This window comes from Puma concolor, chromosome D3 (genome assembly GCF_028749965.1).
Source record: "Puma concolor isolate L17-30 chromosome D3, mPumCon1.1.hap2, whole genome shotgun sequence".
In the NCBI taxonomy this organism is placed as follows: domain Eukaryota; kingdom Metazoa; phylum Chordata; class Mammalia; order Carnivora; family Felidae; genus Puma; species Puma concolor.
In genome coordinates, this window is record NC_141678.1 from 16,501,778 (window position 1) to 16,520,843 (window position 19,066).

At 49.7% G+C, this 19,066-nt stretch overlaps 1 protein-coding gene across 5 annotated transcripts in view; it reads right to left on the reverse strand.

Moving 5' to 3' along the window:
- The window catches only part of PXN (paxillin), a 47,807-nt gene extending 38,525 nt beyond the window's left edge, over window positions 1-9,282 (reverse strand). For 4 of the 5 annotated variants that reach the window (XM_086681839.1, XM_086681838.1, XM_086681837.1 and 1 more), the window contains exon 1: window positions 9,123-9,281. In XM_086681839.1, the coding sequence (XP_086537965.1) occupies window positions 9,123-9,135 (13 nt within the window). In that variant the 5' untranslated portion in view covers window positions 9,136-9,281. Of the gene's footprint in view, window positions 1-9,122 lie in introns of all 5 variants that reach the window. The other variant, XM_086681835.1, reaches the window with a different exon arrangement.
- Window positions 9,283-19,066: the final 9,784 nt, after the last annotated feature.

The following is a 19,066-nucleotide window of genomic DNA, read 5'->3' on the forward strand; positions in this document are numbered from 1 at the left end:
AAAAAAAAAAAAAAAGCCATGTATAAGTTGACCCACACATTCAAACCTGTGCTATTTCAGGGACAACTGTAATTTGGAATAATTTTTTAAGATTTTTTTAAAAGTTTATTGGGGCGCCTGGGTGGCGCAGTCGGTTAAGCGTCCGACTTCAGCCAGGTCACGATCTCGCGGTCCAGGAGTTCGAGCCCCGCGTCAGGCTCTGGGCTGATGGCTCAGAGCCTGGAGCCTGTTTCCGATTCTGTGTCTCCCTCTCTCTCTGCCCCTCCCCCGTTCATGCTCTGTCTCTCTCTGTCCCAAAAATAAATAAACGTTGAAAAAAAAAAAAATTAAAAAAAAAAAAAAGTTTATTTATTTATTTTATGGGGCGCCTGGGTGGCTCTGTCGGTTAAGCGTCCGACTTCGGCTCAGGTCATGATCTCGCAGTCCGTGAGTTCGAGCCCCAAGTCAGGCTCTCTGCTGACCGCTCAGAGCCTGGAGCCTGTTTCAGATTCTGTGCCTCCCTCTCTCTGACACTCCCCCGTTCATGCTCTGTCTCTCTCTGTCTCAAAAATAAATAAACGTCCAAAAAAAAAAATAAATAAAAGTTTATTTATTTATTTTGAAAGAGACAGAGACAGTGTGAGTGGGGGGAGGGGCAGAGAGAGAGGGAGAGAGAGAATCCCAAGCAGGCTCCTCGCTGCCAGGGCAAAGCCCCACGAGGGGCTCCAACTCAGGAAACCATAAGATTGTGACCTGAGCCAAAACCAAGAGTCCTACGCTTAACTGACTGAGCCACCCAGGAGCCCCTAGGACATTTTTAAATACTACGAAGGCCAAGCAGGCCAAAATCCAACCTGTGATTCCAGTATGAAGAACCAAAATGAGAATGGGTTCGGTGCCAGAATATCTAAGGTCAGGCTCTAAGGTCAAGCTCTTGCATCAGGATTTGTGGTGACACTGGGTGTGTCTGCTTCCTCGGAGTCCCTTGAGCGGCAGTTACAGCTTTCTCCTCTGTAACAGGGAAAACTATCTCTCACCCCAAAGGGTTTTTGTCAGAATCGTATCAAAAATGAGGAAGCACGTGAAAATGTTGCCTAAATCTCAAAGTGTTGCACAAAGGCCCATGATTTCACACAGGCCCAGAGAAGAGAGGGGACAGTAACAGAGAAAGTAGACAATGGATGAGGCCAAGAAGAGAGAGTGAGAAGGAAATGAGCTGGGTCTTTGCTGGCGTGCAGGCCGGAAGAATCTGCACAATAGAATCCACGTCAGGGGTGGAAATATAAATTTAGGAGTCGCCAACACACAAGTGAAAAAAGAGGTCACGCAAGCAGATAAACTGACCTAGGTACCTAGGAGAAAAACAAGGAGCCAGCAGAAGCCTCTGGAATAACACAGAGGTGCACCCCCACAAAGGGATCAGAGAAGGAATCTGGGGGGTGGAGGGGTCTGTAGAGAAGTGGATCTCAAGGGAGGGAGGGGGAAACATGGCCACTAAAGGATAGGATGTAGGGGCGCCTGGGTGGCTCAGTCAGTTAAGCATTTGCCTTCAGCTCAGGTCCTGATCTCATGGTTTGTGAGTTCGAGCCCCACATCGGGCTCTCTGCTGTCCACAAAGAGCCCGCTTCAGATCCTCTGTCCCCTTTTCTCTCTGCCCTTCCCCAACTCGTTCTCTCTCTCTCTCTCTCAAAAAAAAAAAAAAAAAAAAATGGGATGCATTCTTAGCAAAAGAGAAAACATGAACGAATGGTTCAAGCTGTTTTAAAAACAGAAAAGGAGCAAAGAAGGGATGAGGAAGTTGGAAAGAGCAGGCAGGTAAAGAGAGGGAACCAGAAGAAAAAGGGACCCACAAATGGCTACATGGGGTCTACCCTGAAGGGGTGTATGGGGGGAGAGAGGCACCGGAGGTCATAACAGGTGTTGGGGTGGAAAGAGACGTGTGGGGCGAATGAACAGACAGCCAGGGAGGGTGTCCCTGCTGTGTGCCACACACTCCCGCATCCCTCGTCTCCCGCGGACTCAGGAGGCAGGAGGCAGGAGGCAGGAGGCAGGAGGCAGGAGGCAGCCACCTTCCAACAGGACTTTTCTGTTGTCGGGAGACCCAGGTCTCCATAGCTCATTCGAAAGGATACACAGACTGCCGTCCAGAGGAGTCTCGGCAGTCTGAGGATCCGTGAGCTAAACCGAAAAGAGCCCCCCAGAGGCTTCCACCCACCTCCGAACTCACCCAGGGTTCCACTATTCAAAACAGCTGGAAATGTGCGCCCCCCTCTCCCCAAGAAGAAAACAGAACAGAACATGGCTGTCTCTGCCAAGTGAGTTCTGAATAAGCTGCATTCCATTTCATTAAAACAATTACCTGAGTCCCAGCCAAGAATTACATACAGCTTCCTCACAGCACCACCCCTCCCCCCCCATAAAACACACATCGTGCTGCGTTTCAAACAGGCAGAGAAAGGCCATGACGCACCACTCTGAGACCTCACTAGGAAGATCCCTCGATCCCTACCAAGTGGCCAGCCTCTGCATCCTTGCATGCCGGCAGACGGACACGAGTCTCGAAGAAGACCCTAGAGTGAAGTGCTCCCCTTACAAGAGTCTGCCAAAATGTTTCTAGTGGGCACCAGGGCCTCAAAGCCAAGGGGGCTGCTGGCACCGGAATCCAGCTCTTTCTCCCAAACAGATGGGAGGCCCAAGTGGCCCAGCCTTGAGTCAGCACAGAACAAGAGGGACCTGGGAGTGGGGATTCCAGGAGTGGGAACCTGAAGTCTGGAGAACTGGACGGCTAGATCTGGGCTGCAAGCAAGAGCCCGGGGCCACTCTGGCCCATGCTGCCCACAGGCTAGTGGTGTCCTTTTGGCCACAGATAAGAGGTTCATGATGTGAAGCAAATGGCATTTCACCCCCTCCCCCAGGCTCCAGCTGCCCAGAGGCTCTTCTGTAAAGGCCTTGCTCTGCATCCCACCCAGGCAACCCTCTCCAAACTCCAAAGCAGAGCCCAGCATCCCCCTTGCCCTGACCCTGGTCTCATTAATGTCACCACACCCAAAATAACCCCGGAGGCTGCCTCCACACTGTGGAAGCTGTCTGCCTCTGGCTGGCCCTGTCCTTTTTTCTGCACAGGTCGCCATGGCTATGTGCCCCCACCCGAGCTGAGAGTTAGTTACCAGTCATTCTCATCCCAGGCCCCCTTGGCTCCTGTCTACCCACGCAGTCACCGCCTGCACACAGTCACGGGAGGCCAAGAGTCACAGGTAGACACTTATGAACACCCCTGGCTGAATAACCCTGAGCCCACTAAGGAAAAAAGCAGTGTCTTCTTACTTTTTCCAACTTTTTTTCATGAAAGTGTCTAAACATACAGAGAAGTTGAAAGACCAATACAATGAGCACCCATATGCCCTCTACCTAGATTCAGTCATTAATGTTTTGCCATTCTAGGGGCGCCTGGGCGGCTCAGTTAAGTGCCCAACTCTCGATCTCCGCTCAGTCCATGATCTCGAGGTTTGTGAGATGGAGCCTCACGTTAGGCTCTGCACTGACAGTGAGGAGCCTGCTTGGGATTCTCTCCTGCTCTCTCTGCCCCTCTCCTGCTCGTTCTCTCCCTCCCTCTCTCTCAAAAATAAATAAAAGCATTAAAAAATTTAAAAAAAAAATTTTGCCATTTTATATAAACACACATACATGTGCTTAGGAGCTCTCTCTGTATATACATATGTATACACCCACTTTCTTTATTCCACCATTTAAAACGGAGTTGCAGACATCATGACATTTTACTCCCAAATACTTTTAACATGCACCTAACAATGACAATATTCTCCCATAAAACCACAATACCACAATCACACAAGAAATAAGCATTAAAAGGCTGTCTTTAAGGGAAAACTTGGCCACCGGGGGCTCTGCGGGGCCTGGCCAACCACACATTCAGCCTGGGCCAGTGGGCCCAGCATCCACGGCCTCCCTGGAGAGGCCATCCCTCAGCCCCACTGGTTAGGCAATCAATTTGTTAGTTGGAAGACTCATCAGGACATGAATGCACATTTCAGGCCAGATGTGAGACTCCCAACAAGACCCCAACTGAAGAGGAAAAGTGGACGTCAGGGCTGAGGAGGTTCTGGGCCTATCCTGAGTGAGGAGATACCCCTTTTCATCAGGTGCTTTGTCAAGGTTTCTGGGAAAACTCAGCCCCCTAATTCTTTCTCTCTGTCTCTCCCTTCCAGAGTACGTCTTCAATTCTCCTCCTTAAAAGTTTTCAACAGGGGCGACTGGGTGGTGCAGTCGGTTAAGCATCCGACTTCAGCCAGGTCACAATCTCGCGGTCCGTGAGTTCGAGCCCCGCGTCAGGCTCTGGGCTGATGGCTCAGAGCCTGGAGCCTGTTTCCGATTCTGTGTCTCCCTCTCTCTCTGCGCCTCCCCTGTTCATGCTCTGTCTCTCTCTGTCCCAAAAATAAATAAACGTTGGAAAAAAAAAAAAATTAAAAAAAAAAAAAAGTTTTCAACAACTTTCTGCTCTGGAAAAGGGTTGGTGCAGCAAAGGACAAACACCTGAATGAAGACAGGAGCAAATCTGTATGGAGCAGGGGCACAGAGAGCTTGATTCCAACCAGAGAAGCCACAGGGAACAGGAAGGAAGAAGACGGATGTGGGACACCGAACAGAGGATGAGGCGTGTGGGGAGGAGCCAGGAAAGATGTTTAGCATCTAGAAATGTAACACAATCAAACCAACAGGCAACCAAGATCCGATCCAGTATCACGAGCAGAGGTGTAAAAATGGTTACAAGCCCGACTCTGCATTTAAACCCCAGCCCTGCTATTCTCTAGTTAACAGAACTTGGGCAAGGGGGCTAACCCTCTCTGTGCCTCAGTTTCCCCATCTGTAAAATGGGTAGTAGTAGTAGTACTAAGAACAGAACCTGTGCCTCCTGTGGCCAACATGAGTCAATGAAACAATGTGTGTAAAGTGCCCAGCACAGTGCCTGCACATAATAAGTGCTCATTAAACATTTAAACATTATGAGAAAGAGTTCTACGGATGTTTGTTATTAGTGAAGGCGCTGAGACCAGGACAACACAGGGAAGAGCTGGAACGAGTGTGAAGGTAGGAGGAAGTCTTTCAACTCTCTGGCCTTGGAGCAAGGTAACAGGCCCTTGCCGGGTCAGCACACTCCATGCAAAACGTGAACATGGCGGAGAGGCGCTGCGTGAGTGCCTCAGCGGTAATTCTGGCTTTTCGTAGGCCTCTCCTGCCAAGGACCCCCCCAGCCTCTCAATGCAGGGCCATCACTGGGGAAGCTGGAGGCAGTGCTTCGATGTTCTCTTGGAAGACCTCCAACCCACAATGGCAGAGCAGCCCAAACCTCTCCACACTGGGCTGAGGCTGTCCAGACAGCAGACAGCTAAGCACAACAGAAAGGGCACCTGCTTAGGACTCAGACACACCAGGGTCTGGAGCCCAGCTCTGCACCTCACTGGTGCATTGCCCAGAAGATCTGGTGTTGACGAAGAACACAACATCACTCCACAGCTGCCCCTGCCACAGGCCCAGCAGCTGGATGCCCTGACCCTGGCCTAACACACAGAGACACCACAGACAGACAAGCCCGAAGTCCAGACTTTCCATGGAAACAGGGAGGCTCCGTAGTCCGGAATGCCCCAAGCAACTCCCCTGCCCCCCTAACACTCCCCCTAAGGACAATGAGGCACTGTTTTTCAGAGGGTCCAGACTGCTGAGAAGCTGAAGGAAGACATGTCCAGATTCTAGAAGCAACTGGGCATTGCCAACAGCTGGCTGTCCCCCCTAGAAGAGATGGGAAGGCAAAGCTATCAAGGTCTGAATTGGACCCACCCTTTGCCACAGAGGCCATTTCCTCGGGATGGCCCCCAGCACACAAATTTCAAAGGTAACTAGCAATTACTCAGCAGGCTCAAGGCTCATCCTCCGGTTAGTCACCTCACTGAGCATTTAACCTTATTATGATTTTGATGACCAGATCTGGAATTGGGTCAGTCTGGGTTCCAATCCCAGCTCCCCCCAGTGAACCTCCCAGAGCTCAGGTTTCCACATCTGTACAGTGGAGATAAAACATCTCTCTCTCTCTCTCTCTCCCCCTCGGAATGGCGGTGATCATACCCATAAAGTGCTGAGTCTGATGCCTGTCTCCCATCAAGCACACGTGACTATTACTGGACCGCAGCTGTGGTCACAGCCCCCCAAGTGCACTAAGGAACATGAACGAGGGAGAGTGAGGAGTTGGGTCGGAAACGGTAATCAGAGTGCATCTCAGTGTTGTGGGAGCTCTGTCCAGGAAACTCCAGCCAGAACTCAACAGGGCGAACTCCGGGCCAAACCAGCGTCTAAACAGTAATGGGAAAAGCCACCAGCAGCCACCCCGCAGCACAAAGCAGAGAGAACACACAGGCAAGGGCAGTGTTGATGTTTTTCTGCCCAAAGAGCTATAAATTCATAACTTATTAAACAGCACGTGGTGAGTCTGTCACCAGCAGCTAAGGGGAGAGAAGAGTTCCCCAATTTTTGTTTTGAGACCCAAAAAAACAAAGTCACAGCAGAGTCTCTGCCCCCCTCTAGCCTTGCCACAGGACAGACCATAAACTCTCCCATTTCAGGGACCAGGAGGCTCACAGCTGAAAGCACTCTCAGGAGAAAAATCAAAATAAGCAGCCTGGCCTTTGTGTCCACCTAAACTAAGGAAAACAGCTGACAGGCAGTGTGTTGAGCAGCCATCCAGACAGCTGATGGGGCCTGAGCACAGAGGCAAATTCCTCTCCCCTTCCTGCTCGCCCCATTGCTCCCACCCCGGGGCTCTGGGACTCCAGGGCAGCCAGGCGTGGCTGGCCTCCCGGGAGCTGAGGCCCAGGAAGTCCGGCAGCCCGGAAACAACTGCAGAGTCTGTGCTGGAAGGCGGCAGAAGTTACAGGTGGCAGCCGTCACCCCCTGAGACTCCTCCTTCACATGCTGCCTACCCCCCTCCTCAGGAAGAAAGGCCTCTCGGTCCATGAGAGCTGCGGGACCGGGCTTCTCTCTAGTCATGGTTTTGTCATTCTGTGGCTGTGCAGCCTTGGGCAAGTGAATCACCCTCTCTGACTCCCAGTTTTTCCCATTCATAAAAGGCAGGCAGTGATGACAGCAGTGGCCCTAAGGGGCTCTTATGAAGGGCTGCTGTGAGAGCGGGACATGCTGAGGTACGGGGAAGCCCTCCATAAACTGCAAATTTCTATTCCTGTCACCCCCTATACCACTCTCCTCTCTTTCCCTGAGACTAGCTCAGTCTCCTGGCCCCAAATGGAAGACCATCAGGGGACAGGAATTCTGGACTCCAACAGCAAACTCTACAAAACCTTCTCGGACCTTCAAACAGCACTGTGTGGAAGGGACTGCACAGAAGCAACAGCACCACATCAGCATTTTAGAAACTGTAACTCTGCTCCCCAGTTCCTGCTGGGAAAGCATCGAGACTTTCAGATCCTGATTCAAAACCTATCCCCCCAGCCTCCTTTCAGCTTATCTTTTGTGTGTGTGGGGGGGGGTGGGAAACTGCCTGCAAGGCACGCCAACCTGGTGTTGGAAAAATGGGTGCCAAGCCTGACCCGAAGGCAGAGAACTATGCTTGGCAGCCATCGCACTCCACAAAACAGGCAGGACTGGACGCCATCCCCAGGGCCGGGATCTCTCAGCAGCGCCCTGATCTTTTTCAAAAGGAAGCTGGCGGTCCTCCTCCCTGTCCGCTTGGAAGTCCAGTACCTACAAATAGCCAGTCTTAACTTAGTGCCCTGTGCGCTTGGGGGAGGCCCGTCAGTGCTGTCTGATGAATCTGCTCCTCAGAGCCTGGGACAGAGAAAGCATCAATGGTCACACAAGCCACCCACAGTCCAGAGAGGGAAGACAAGGCTCCTACAGAGAAGAAACTCCCCCCCCCCCCTCACCTCCCCAGCTCGGAGGCCCTCCAGCTACAGGCATGAAGGGGAGGGACAGACAGTGAAGAAGTGAATCCTCTCACCATAGGGTTCAGGCCACTCAAGGCATTCCTAGAACCCTGGCCTCAACCCCCTCGGGTTTCGTGTCTGGTTTCAGGAGATACTTTCCCCTGCCCTAACACCAGGTCTACACAGCACTGAAAAGGGTAGTTTTGGAGCTCCGATAACAAGAAAACAGTAAAACTCTGTTCTGGGCATCCTGTCCTCTTTACCTGCGTGGCCTCCAGCAAGGTTTCATGCTAGGGGGTGAGGGGAACTCTGCCAGCCCCGGACAAGTCCAGAGATGGCCATACCTCGGGGCCCACTTCCCACTGCATTCCCCTGGCACTGCACCAGAATCTGGGAGTGGGGGAAGAATCATGTCTCCCCAGCTTACTCTTCTAGGATTAGGCTGATCTGTGATAGGAAAGGGGAGGGGCTGGCCCACAGAGTGGACAGGACAGTCAGCGAAATGGAGTGAGCAGCCCATGAAACAGGGTGCCCAGACCTGGGGTGGGGGGGTGGTTAGTGGGGACAGATGAGAAACTTGTCTTTGTGGGGGTGTGGTCATCGGAGGCTCATCTCTAACTTGTGAAATGAAAAGGGTGGGCTTGGAGGGGCTATCCCTGAAGTGGGGGTGCCAGTCTGTGAAGTGGGGGTCCTCAAAGGGGTGAGAGTAGGTCCTGGAAATGAGGGACCAACCAGGAGTTCAGGCAGCTGTTCCCCGAGTTGGGCGGCCGATCAGTGAAGTAGGGGGTGAGGGAACCCTCTGTGAAGGGAGGGTCCCACAGCGGGGGGGAGGTGGTGCTGTGCCGGCAGCGGGGGTCCGTCCCTGGGGCGGACGGGGCGGGTCCCCGAGGCGCAAGCTGGCCCCTGAGGCTGGTCTGGGAGATGGGGGTGGGTCCCCGAGGTCCCGAGTCCGGAGGTGGAGCCGTCCCCGAGGCGGGGGGTGGCGGCTGTGAGGACCGCGGCGGGGCCGGCCTGGCAAAGGACTCAGGCCGGGCCCGGGATCCCGGCCCAGCGGAGCTCCATCAGGCAGCGAGCAGAGCCAGGACCCGGGCCGCCGGAGGAGGGATCCCGCAGCCCCCGCCGCCAGCTCGCTCCCGCCCGGCCCGAGGCCGCGCGCCCCTCGCACCCTCCTTCCTCGACCTCCCGCTCACTCACCGAGGTCGTCCATGGCGGGACCGCGGGCGCCGGGAGCCGGCTCGGCGTCGCGCTCGCTGCCAGTCCCGGGGCCGCTCCTCTCCGCCCCGCAACTTTTCCGCCGCGAGCCTCGGCCCGGAACGGAACGAGCCGCCGCCGCGCGCCCCCGCGCCCGCCGCGTGCCCCGCCCCCGCGAGCACGCGCGCCCCGCCCCCCACCCGCGGTCGCCCCCGCGAACAAGTTGGCCCCGCCCCGTGCGCACGCTAGCCCCGCCCCGCCGCAGGCCCGCGAGCGCGCGCCCAGCCGGCGGCGGGCCACGCCGGGCGGGGAGGCGGCGCCCCCTTGCGGCCCAGCTGGCGGGTGGCGGCCCCCACCCCCCTCACCCCGCCCAGGCCTTCCCGCCCTGCTGTCAGCCTTTCTGTCCGTCTCAAAGTCACAAGCCTGACCGTCTGGCTGACAGATCCATCTCCTGTCTTGACATCTCAGTCTGATCTGTGTCTGTCCATCCATCGGTCACTCAATCATCACATATCAATCCACTGGAGAGTCAGATTTGTCCACCTGTCTGTCTACCTATCTACCAGTAGGTCATCTCCCAGGAGGACCATAAATCAGTACCAGGTAAAGCAAGGAACCTTTGGAGGACCTTTCTTGGGGTTGCCCTCTGGACCGATGGCAGTGCAGCTTGCAATCCAGCCTTTGGGGCCAGATCCAATACTTTCTTCTTTTATTTTTTACATTTATTTATCTTTGAGAGACAGAGAACAAGTGGGGGAGGGGCAGAAAGAGAATGAGACACAGAATCCAAAGCAGTCTCCAGGTTCTGAGCTATCAGCACAGAGCCCAGAGCCCCACGTGGGTCCCAAACTCACAAACCTGAGATCATGACCTGAGCCAAAGTTGGTCGCCTAACCGACTGAGCCACCCAGGAGCCCCTGGATTCAATACTTTCAAAGTTATATATCCTTTAATCTTCCACATGTCTACCCTCCCTAGAGGGAGACCTTTCCAAAACTCTGCAAGGAGCAGAGGGGACCCCACCTTAGATATTAAGGGGAAGACTTCAAGGAGATTATACCCAGTGCCAGGCACAGTTTCCTGAAACACCCACTCACTCAGAGATCAGGTAATAATAACAGCTGCGGTTCATGGAGTGCCAGATACTATACAGCTATTATCTAAGTTAATTCTCATAGAGGCAGTTATTACTATCAGCCCTTCCCCATTCTTTGCAAAGGGCAATGGTAGTTTGTTGATTCTATACAAAAATACCCTGAAAGCAACACTTCAAGTTCCCCTGCCCACAAGAATCCAGCCCCCAAGCCCCTCTGGGTCAAGTCAGATCCTCCAGGAAGCAGATGTTGAAATAGAGTTGGTGGCCGGTGGGGGGGGGGGGGGGGGTGGCGGCAACAACCATGAAGGAGAAAGAGGAAGAAGCAGAATTGGACAAGGGCTCATCTGACAAAGATAGACAACCTATCAGGGAGCACCAGAACAAAAACTCATTAGAGGATCTCCATTGGGCAGAAGTATTCAAGCCCCAGGACCCCCAGCATGTTCAGCCATTGGCTGGGGATGCCCTGGAAGAGTGTAGCCTCTTCTCGATCTGAGTGACAAGTTCTTTCTTAAAGGCAGAACCAAGCAGCTCGCTTTTGGCTACCAGGTCCTCCTATGTTAAAATTCAAGAGCCAAGGCTGCCCTTCCAACACCTGTAATGTACCTGTTTTGTAAGCACTATTCACTACTGCAGTTTACATTTAGTGGTGGGATTCTTGGATCAATGTCTCGCACGTGAGGACAGGAACCATGTCCATTTCAGCTCACCACATAGCCTTTAGTATGTGCATGGCTTGTAGGAGGTGCTGCTCAATATATATTTTCTGAACGACTAGTGGGCACTATACCTGACACTTGGAACAAAGCAAACCACATAGTCCCTTTCCTCAGAAAGTTCACAGTTTAACTGAAGAAACAGAAAATAAGTAGTGAGGTCATTCATTAACCACTCAAAGGTGAGACATTTAACGGTGCCTGCACTGTACCAGGAGCTGTGCTCAGGGTGGGGATACAGCGGTGAATAAATCTGATATGGTGCCTGCCTTCTTCAGGTTTATAGTCCAAAAGGGCAGGCAGAAAAGCAAACAGGCCTGTATGAAGGATGGCTAGTCTCACATCATTCCCCACTGCCTAGAACAGCATATGCAAATGTCTGTGGGCAAGACAGTGGCCAAGGTGCATTGAACTAGAAGGAATTTGCAGCATGAAATATGAGGCAGGGAGTGATAATGGGGAGATAGACGGGTCACCAGGGACGTATTTTTTTTTTTTTTTTATAAGTACTAGGACACATATATTTTTTTTTTTTAATTTTTTTTTCAACGTTTATTTATTTCTGGGACAGAGAGAGACAGAGCATGAACGGGGGAGGGGCAGAGAGAGAGGGAGACACAGAATCGGAAACAGGCTCCAGGCTCTGAGCCATCAGCCCAGAGCCCGACGCGGGGCTCGAACTCACGGAGCGCTAGATCGTGACCTGGCTGAAGTCGGACGCTTAACCGACTGCGCCACCCAGGCGCCCCGGGACGTATTTTTTTATGTTGCTTACAGGTTGATACAGTTACATTTAGGATATAGTGGGTTAAATAAAACATTGATTTACTTGTTTCTTTTTATCTTTTTTAATAGGGCTACTAGAAAACCGTAAATTACATATATGGTTTGCATTTTGTTTCCACTGGATATGTCTGAGTTAGAGAATGCTTAGTGGGCCATTATAAGTATGCTTCCTAAAGATTAACATGCACTGAGAGACAGTGCTGAATTCAGGGTCCCCAGGGTGAGGAAACAGCCCCGGAGAAAGCAGATCCTCCAGGGTCATTCCATCGCCAAATGGGCAGAGGCCCATCTAGTCTGTGGATTATCTCTGTGCTGCTCCTTCTGCCCCGATGGCTATGGATGCCCCAGCACAGTGGTGCTTGCATTCAGTAGCATGGGGTAAAGGTTAAGTGCGTATTGGTCAGGCAGAGGGACTCCACCTAGGTTCAAACCTCAGCTATGCCACTTGCTGGTGGTGAAAATCTCTGGCCATTTGCTCTCTGCGCCTCAGTTTTCCTCCTCTGCAGTTAGACAAATAATAGCCACCTCCCTGGGCACCTGGGTGGCTCAGTTGGTTAAGCGTCCGACTTCACCAAAGTTTGAGCCCCGCATTGGACTCCACATGGTGCAAAGCCTGTTTAGGATTCTCTCTTTCTCCATCTCTCTCTCTCTCTCTCTCTCCCCTCCCCTACGTGCACACTCTCTCTCTCTCTCTCAAAATAAGGAAACTTTTAAAATTAAAAAAAAAAAAAGCCACCTCCCAGAATCATCGTAGGACTAAATGAAATACTACACATTTAGGACTTAGAAAGGTCCTTGTTATCAGTAAGCACTCTCTGGCTCCACTCTACCCACTAGAAACAAAATGCAAGCCACATATGTAATTTAAAACTTTTTAGTAGCCATATTAAAAAGGTAAAAGCAACAGGTAAAATGGATATTAACGTATTTGATGTAATCCAATATATCCTAAATATTCTCATTTCAACTTTTAATCAGTATAAACAACATCAGAGATTTCTCACTTTTTATTTTTCATGTGAAGTCTTCGAAATCCAGTATGTATTGTGCATTTAGAGCACATCTCAGTTCGACCAGCCACATTTCAATTCAAGTGCTCAGTAGCCACATGTGGCCAGTGGGGACCCCGTGGGACAGTGCAGCTTTAAATGTGAGCTGGCATCATTATTTGGGGGGATATCAATCTAAAAGCCATTTCCTTAGAAAATCACTCCCTGACCTGCAGGGCCCCTGTTATTAAGATCTTTTTTTAGGGCCCTGGAAGCACTCTTGACAATTATAATTAAACAGTTCCTGTGCACTGGTCGTTTGCATTTTCCCATCTCGTACGTACTAGACTCTAGACGCCAGGAAGGCAGAGACCATGTCTTAATAGTACACTGATTGACACGCAGAAGAAAGAAGGGATTCAAGGGGGAAAAAAAAAATTTGGAAAGGTGAGTCACTTGGGTGGCTCAGTTGGTTAAACATCTACCTTTTGGTTTTGGCTCAGCTCATGATCTCGTTGTTCGTTAGTTCAAGCCCCGCATTGGGCTCTGTGCTGCCAGCATGGAGCCTGCTTGGGATTTCTCTTTCCCTTTCTCTCTGCCTCTTCCCAGCTCTCTCTCTCTCAAAATAAATAAATAAAAATAATAAATTAAAAAAAAAGATTTAGAAAAGTAAATTCCAGACCTTACAATATAGATGTGGAAGTTTTCTTTATACTAGTTGTTCACTGTAGGAAGAGATTTAGGGAAAAAAAACAAAACAAACAGATCAACTAAAAGATAAAAATTAAATGTCCGTAATATAAAAAGAGCTTGGCATGCATCCTTAATTATTTCCTGAAGATTGTTTCCTAGGAGTGGAAGTGCTGTATCAGAGATTAAGTGCTCAGTTTGTCGGTGTTTCTGCTGAGTGTTGACAAAGTGCTGTCCGTCCCAGTTGTGTCCAGATAAATGTATAATCGATATTTCGTGAGCACCGACTGGCGCACAGTACCTTAGAGTGACCCCATGAAGAATCCCCCTTCCCCTCAGATGGGGTACAAATACCACCAGAGGAATGAGAGATGTGTAAATGGTACACAGAGATTTCTCATTTTTTAAAAACATTTTTTAATGTTTATTTTCAAGAGAGAGAGAGAGACAGACAGAGCATGAGTGGGGGAGGGGCAGAGAGCTAACTGAGCCACCCAGGTGCCCCGAGAATTCTTATTTTAATAGTTATGTATTCATGTGTATTAGAAAATTACCTAAATAGCCCATAAAACCACTATAGCTGTGAAGTGTGCAGGTCCACTTACACGTGGATGTTTTTCAATAAATACAGTATTGCAATTTAGGATGAGGCCAAGTTAAATGAAAAAGTAAGTCATTTACAGAGAAATATTTAAAGTTACAGCGCAGTGAGTTCTTAGTGACAGCAGAACTGGTGATGGAGCTTGGGACCCTTCCCGATGCACAGCCACTCCTCAAGGGCACTGCGTGGTTGAAGGAGTTGAGCTGCGACAGAGAAGCACTGCGGGGGGGCGGGGGGTGGGTAACTGAACAATGAAACATAAAGGGAGACCTCAGCTGAAATCCCAGTTTCCCTGTTACCAGTCTCCTCCATAAGGTGGCAGCGGTGAGTCGTCTTCTCGGTGACTGACAACTCCGTACCTGCCTGGGGAGGGAGGAATTTCACACAATCACTGGGACAGAAGGGATCTCAAGACACCGTCCAGGCTTTCGGTGGGTGAAGGGGGCTGGGCTTCTGCTCCAAAGCTGCTCCACCCTCTGTGTCCCCATGTCAGCTAAGGGCCCCACGTGTTGACAGGTGCACACCTGGAAGTCATCACTAGTCCCCCTTGTCCTCACCTCCCACAGCCAGTCCTGCTCACCACCTACCGAGGGTAATCAGCAGCCCTCTCCTATTTCCACCTCCAATGCCATCTCTGTAGTGGCAACAAAGCCACCACCTGGGATTACTGCAACTAAGCTCCAAACTGGCCTCCTGGGGCCTATTTTCCACCCAGAAGCCAATGTTATCCTTTTTAAAAAATCAACTTTATTAGGGCGCCTGGGTGGTTCAGTCGGTTAAGGGACTGATTCTTGATTTCTGCTCAGGTCATGATCTCATGGTTCATGAGTTCAAGCCCCGCGTTGGGCTCCGCACTGACACAGTGCGGAATGTGCTTGAGATTCTCTCTTTCTCTCTCTGCCCCTCCACTCCTTTCTCTCTCAAAAATAAATAAATAAGCATTTTTAAAAATCAACTTCATTGAAGTATAATTTATACCTAATAAAACGCACCTGTCTCAAGTGTACTAGTTCAATGGGCTTTGATAGATGTTTACACCCATGTAACCACTGCCTCAATCAAGATACAGAACATTCCATTGCTCTTTCCTGCCTCTTGCATTTGATCCCCTGTCCTCTGACTGCTGGCCCCAAATAACCACTGATTTGCTTTCTGTAACTAGAGATTACTTTGCATTTTCTTTATAATGTATTTACAGAAACAGAATCATACAATATGTATTCTCTTTTTTGCATGGTGTGGGGAGGTCTGGCTTCTTTCCCCCAACATATTCCTCAGATTCAACCACGTCATATGCACCAAGAGTTTGCTCCACACCTGGGTGGCTCAGTCAGTTAAGCTTCCGACTTCAGCTCAGGTCATGAGCTTTGAGTTCAAGCCCCACGTTGGGCTCTCTGCTGTCAGTGCAGAGCCCACTTCAGATCTTCTGTCCCTTCTCTCTCTGCTCCTCCCCTGCTTTCGCTCTCTCTCAAAAATAAACTTAAAAAATCTTTATTTATTTTTGAGAGAGAGACAATGCACCTGTGTGGGGGGGAGGGGCACAGAGAGGAGGAGAGAGAGAGAACCCCAAGCAGGCTCCACACCGTCAGCATGGAGCCCGACGAGGGGCTCAAACTCACAAATCATGAGATCATGACCTGAGCCAAAATCAGGAGTTGGACGCCCAACCGACTGAGCCACCCAAGCGTCCTGAGTTTGCTCCTTTTTTTGCAGAGTAGTACTCCTTTGTATGGATGTGCCACACTTTGGTTCCCCACTGTCCTACTGATGGATATTTGGGCTGTTTTTCCAGTTCTGGCCGCTATGAATAAAGCTGCTATGAACATTCTTAGCAAAGTCTTTGTGTGGACATATGTTTTCCTTTCTCTTAGATAATCACCTAGGAGTGGAATGGCTGGGTCACAAAGTAATGTCTAAAAAATGTACATTGTCACATTATTATTCCCTTGCTTCACCAGTTCAGTGATTTCCTGTTGCACTGCAAATAAACCCAAAATCCTCACCAGGATCTCCAAGGCTGCACCCCAGATCTTGTCTTCTTCGTCTCTCCTGATTCATGTTGCTCCGTTATGTCCCTCGAGCACCGCAAACTAGTTCTGACTTTGGAGACTTCACAGCTGCAAGACTCCTTCTGGAATGTTCTTCCCAGATCTTGGCACAGCTGTTCCTGCTCATCACTGAGGTTTCATTTCACGAGTCACCTCTGTGGGTCCTGGACATTTTATCTACAATCCCTCCACCCCCCTCGTCAGACCCTATATCCCTTTATGCTGGTTTATTTTAATTACTTTCACCTTTTGACATTATGTTCTATATTTATTTGTTTACCTGTTGATTATGTGTCTCTCCCTCCCCCATTAAAATGTCAGCACTATGAGAAGAGGGACTGGGCTTATCTTCTTCACCAGTGTCCAGAATGGCAGCTGTTCGGTAAATATTATTTGAAAGAAGGAAAGGGTGGGGACACTCCGAGGCATAAAGAGATGTGTTGCCTGGGCTGGGGGCTTAGTTGCATGCTCAGGATGAGACCCCAGCCCCAGCCACTCCACCACAGACCGTTCACAGAGTTTCCCAGGACTGACAACAAAGTCTCAGGTACTGGGACCTTAGCCACAGTGCTGTTTTTTTTTGTTGTTTGTTTTTTTAAGATTTAAAAAATATTTTTTTAAAATATTTTTAAAAAGATTTTAAAAAATATTTTTTAATGTCCATTCATTTGAGGGGGGAAGGGGCAGAGAGAGGGAGACACAGAATCCCAGAATCTGAAGCAGGCTCCAGGCTCCAAGCTGTCTGCACAGAGACCGATGTGCGGCTCAAACCCATGAACCGTGAGATCATGACCTGAGCTGAAGTCGGATGCTTAACCAAATGAGCCACCCAGGCGCCCCTTTAAGATATAATTTTTAAGTATTCTGTATACTCAACGTGGGGCTCCAACTCATGACCTCGAACTCAAGAATCACACATTCTACCGGGCCAGCCAGGCGCCCCTGCAGTGCTGTTTTTAAGAGCAGAAGACGGGAAACAACCCAAATGTCCATCCACAAGGGAATGGTTAAATAAACTACATACAGTCCTACAATGGAAAACTGTGTAGCCACAGAAGAGATCCAGGAAGATCATTATGTACTAATATGAAACAGTCTCCAAGATCTAAAAAATAAAACTGAACAGTGTGTGTAACATGTGTATCATTTGTGGGGGAAGGTGGGAAACAATATATTTGTTTATGAGATGCTCCTATATGCTGAGAGATCTGGAAGAATATATAAACACTATCGTTAACTGGCAGGGGGTGGGGGAGTGGGAGCAAAGTGGTTGGGGGTCAGGAGTGCGAAGCAATTTTACTAAATACCCTTTTGAGTCTTCTGAACTTTTTTTTCTGAGAGAGAGAGAGAGAGAGGGAGAGAGAGAGAGAGAGAGAGAGAGAGAGAGAGAGAGTGTGTGTGTGCGTGTGTGTGTGTGTGTGTGTGTGTGTGTGTGTGTGTGTGCAAGTGAGCAGGGGAGGTGCAGAGAGAGAGGGAGAGACAGAATCCCAAGCAGGCTCTGCACTGTCAGCACTGAGCCTGATGTGGGGCTTGATCTCATGAACCGTGACATCATGACCTGAACTGAAATCAAGAGTCAGACCCTTAAACACCTGAGCCACCCAGGCACCCCATTGAATCTTCTGAACGTTGAACCACATATGTGATCTTACCCATTCCCATAATGAATTAATATTTTAAAAATAGGGGCGCCTGGGTGGCTTGGTTGGTTAAGTGTCCGACTTCAGCTCAGGTCATGATCTCAAGGCTGATGAGTTCAAGTCCCACGTCGGGCTCTGTGCTGACAGCTCGGAGCCTGGAGCCTGCTTCAGATTGTGTGTCTCCCTCTCTCTCTGCCCCTCCCCTGCTCACGTTCTCTCTCTCTCTCTCTCTCTCTCTCTCTCTCTCAAAAATAAATATTTTAAAAAATAAAAATAAAAAAATAACATAAAAATAAAACACAGGGGCACCTGGGCGGCTCAGTCAAATGAGCATCCAACTCTTGATTTCAGCCCCACATTGGGCTCTGCACTGAGCGTGGAGCCTACTTAGGATTCTCTCTCTCTGCCCCTCCCCTCCTTGTGCTCTCTCTCTCTTTCTCTCTCAAATAAAAAAATAAAATAAAAAAACATTGTAAATATGACACTGCAGATGTTTGCATGAAGGGGAACCAATAGCTTAAGAGTGATTCAATTGAGGTTTGGAAATATTTCCTGGAAAAGAGTGAACACTGACCTGATTTTTGAAGAACAGGAGGCAGTTGGTGGGAAGGGCATTCCAGAAGGGGCTGGTCTTCAAAAGAGCCCCAGAGTAAGGGCAGCAAGAATGAAAGGTTCCAGCCTCCCCTGCTTATCTCTCCAGGTGGTTTAGAAGGTGAATCCTAGCAGGCACTTCCGTCCTCTGGGAGGAACCCTTAGGGTCCAGAAGTCATAGGACAGACAAGGGTTTAAATCCCAGCCTTGCCACCTGCCAAGTGTGTGACCTTGGGCATGATACTTCATCTTTCTGAGCCTCAGTTTTCTCATCAGTGAATGTGTATGAGGTTGCAGGTGTAATATGTATCTGGGTGGTTTGGGGCAAGTGGCTTAACCACTCTGAGCCTCTGTTGCCTTAACTGTAAAATCTGGATAATAAAACATATGCCTCCCAAGGTTGTTATGTAGATTGAACAAGAAGAAAAATGCAGAAAAAGAGCTGAGAAATTAAAGCTCTAATTATCATGGGAGAACCAAAGTGGGACTTTAGGGCTGGGAGAGAAAAGGACAGATTTGGGAATCTATCCAGCCACCAAAGGGTTGCAGAATCAAGATTGTGAATATTATTAATAATATTAATACTTGTCATTACAGAATCATTATTTGGAATAATTATTTTTATTTTTTAAATTCTTTTTTTTTTTTGAGAGAGAGAGAGAGAGAGAGAACGAGCAGAGGAGGGGCAGAGAGAAAGAGAGGGAGACACAGAATCAGAAGCAGGCTCCAGACTTTGAGCTGTCAGCACAGAGCCTGACGCGGGTCTCAAACCCACAAACTGTGAGATCAT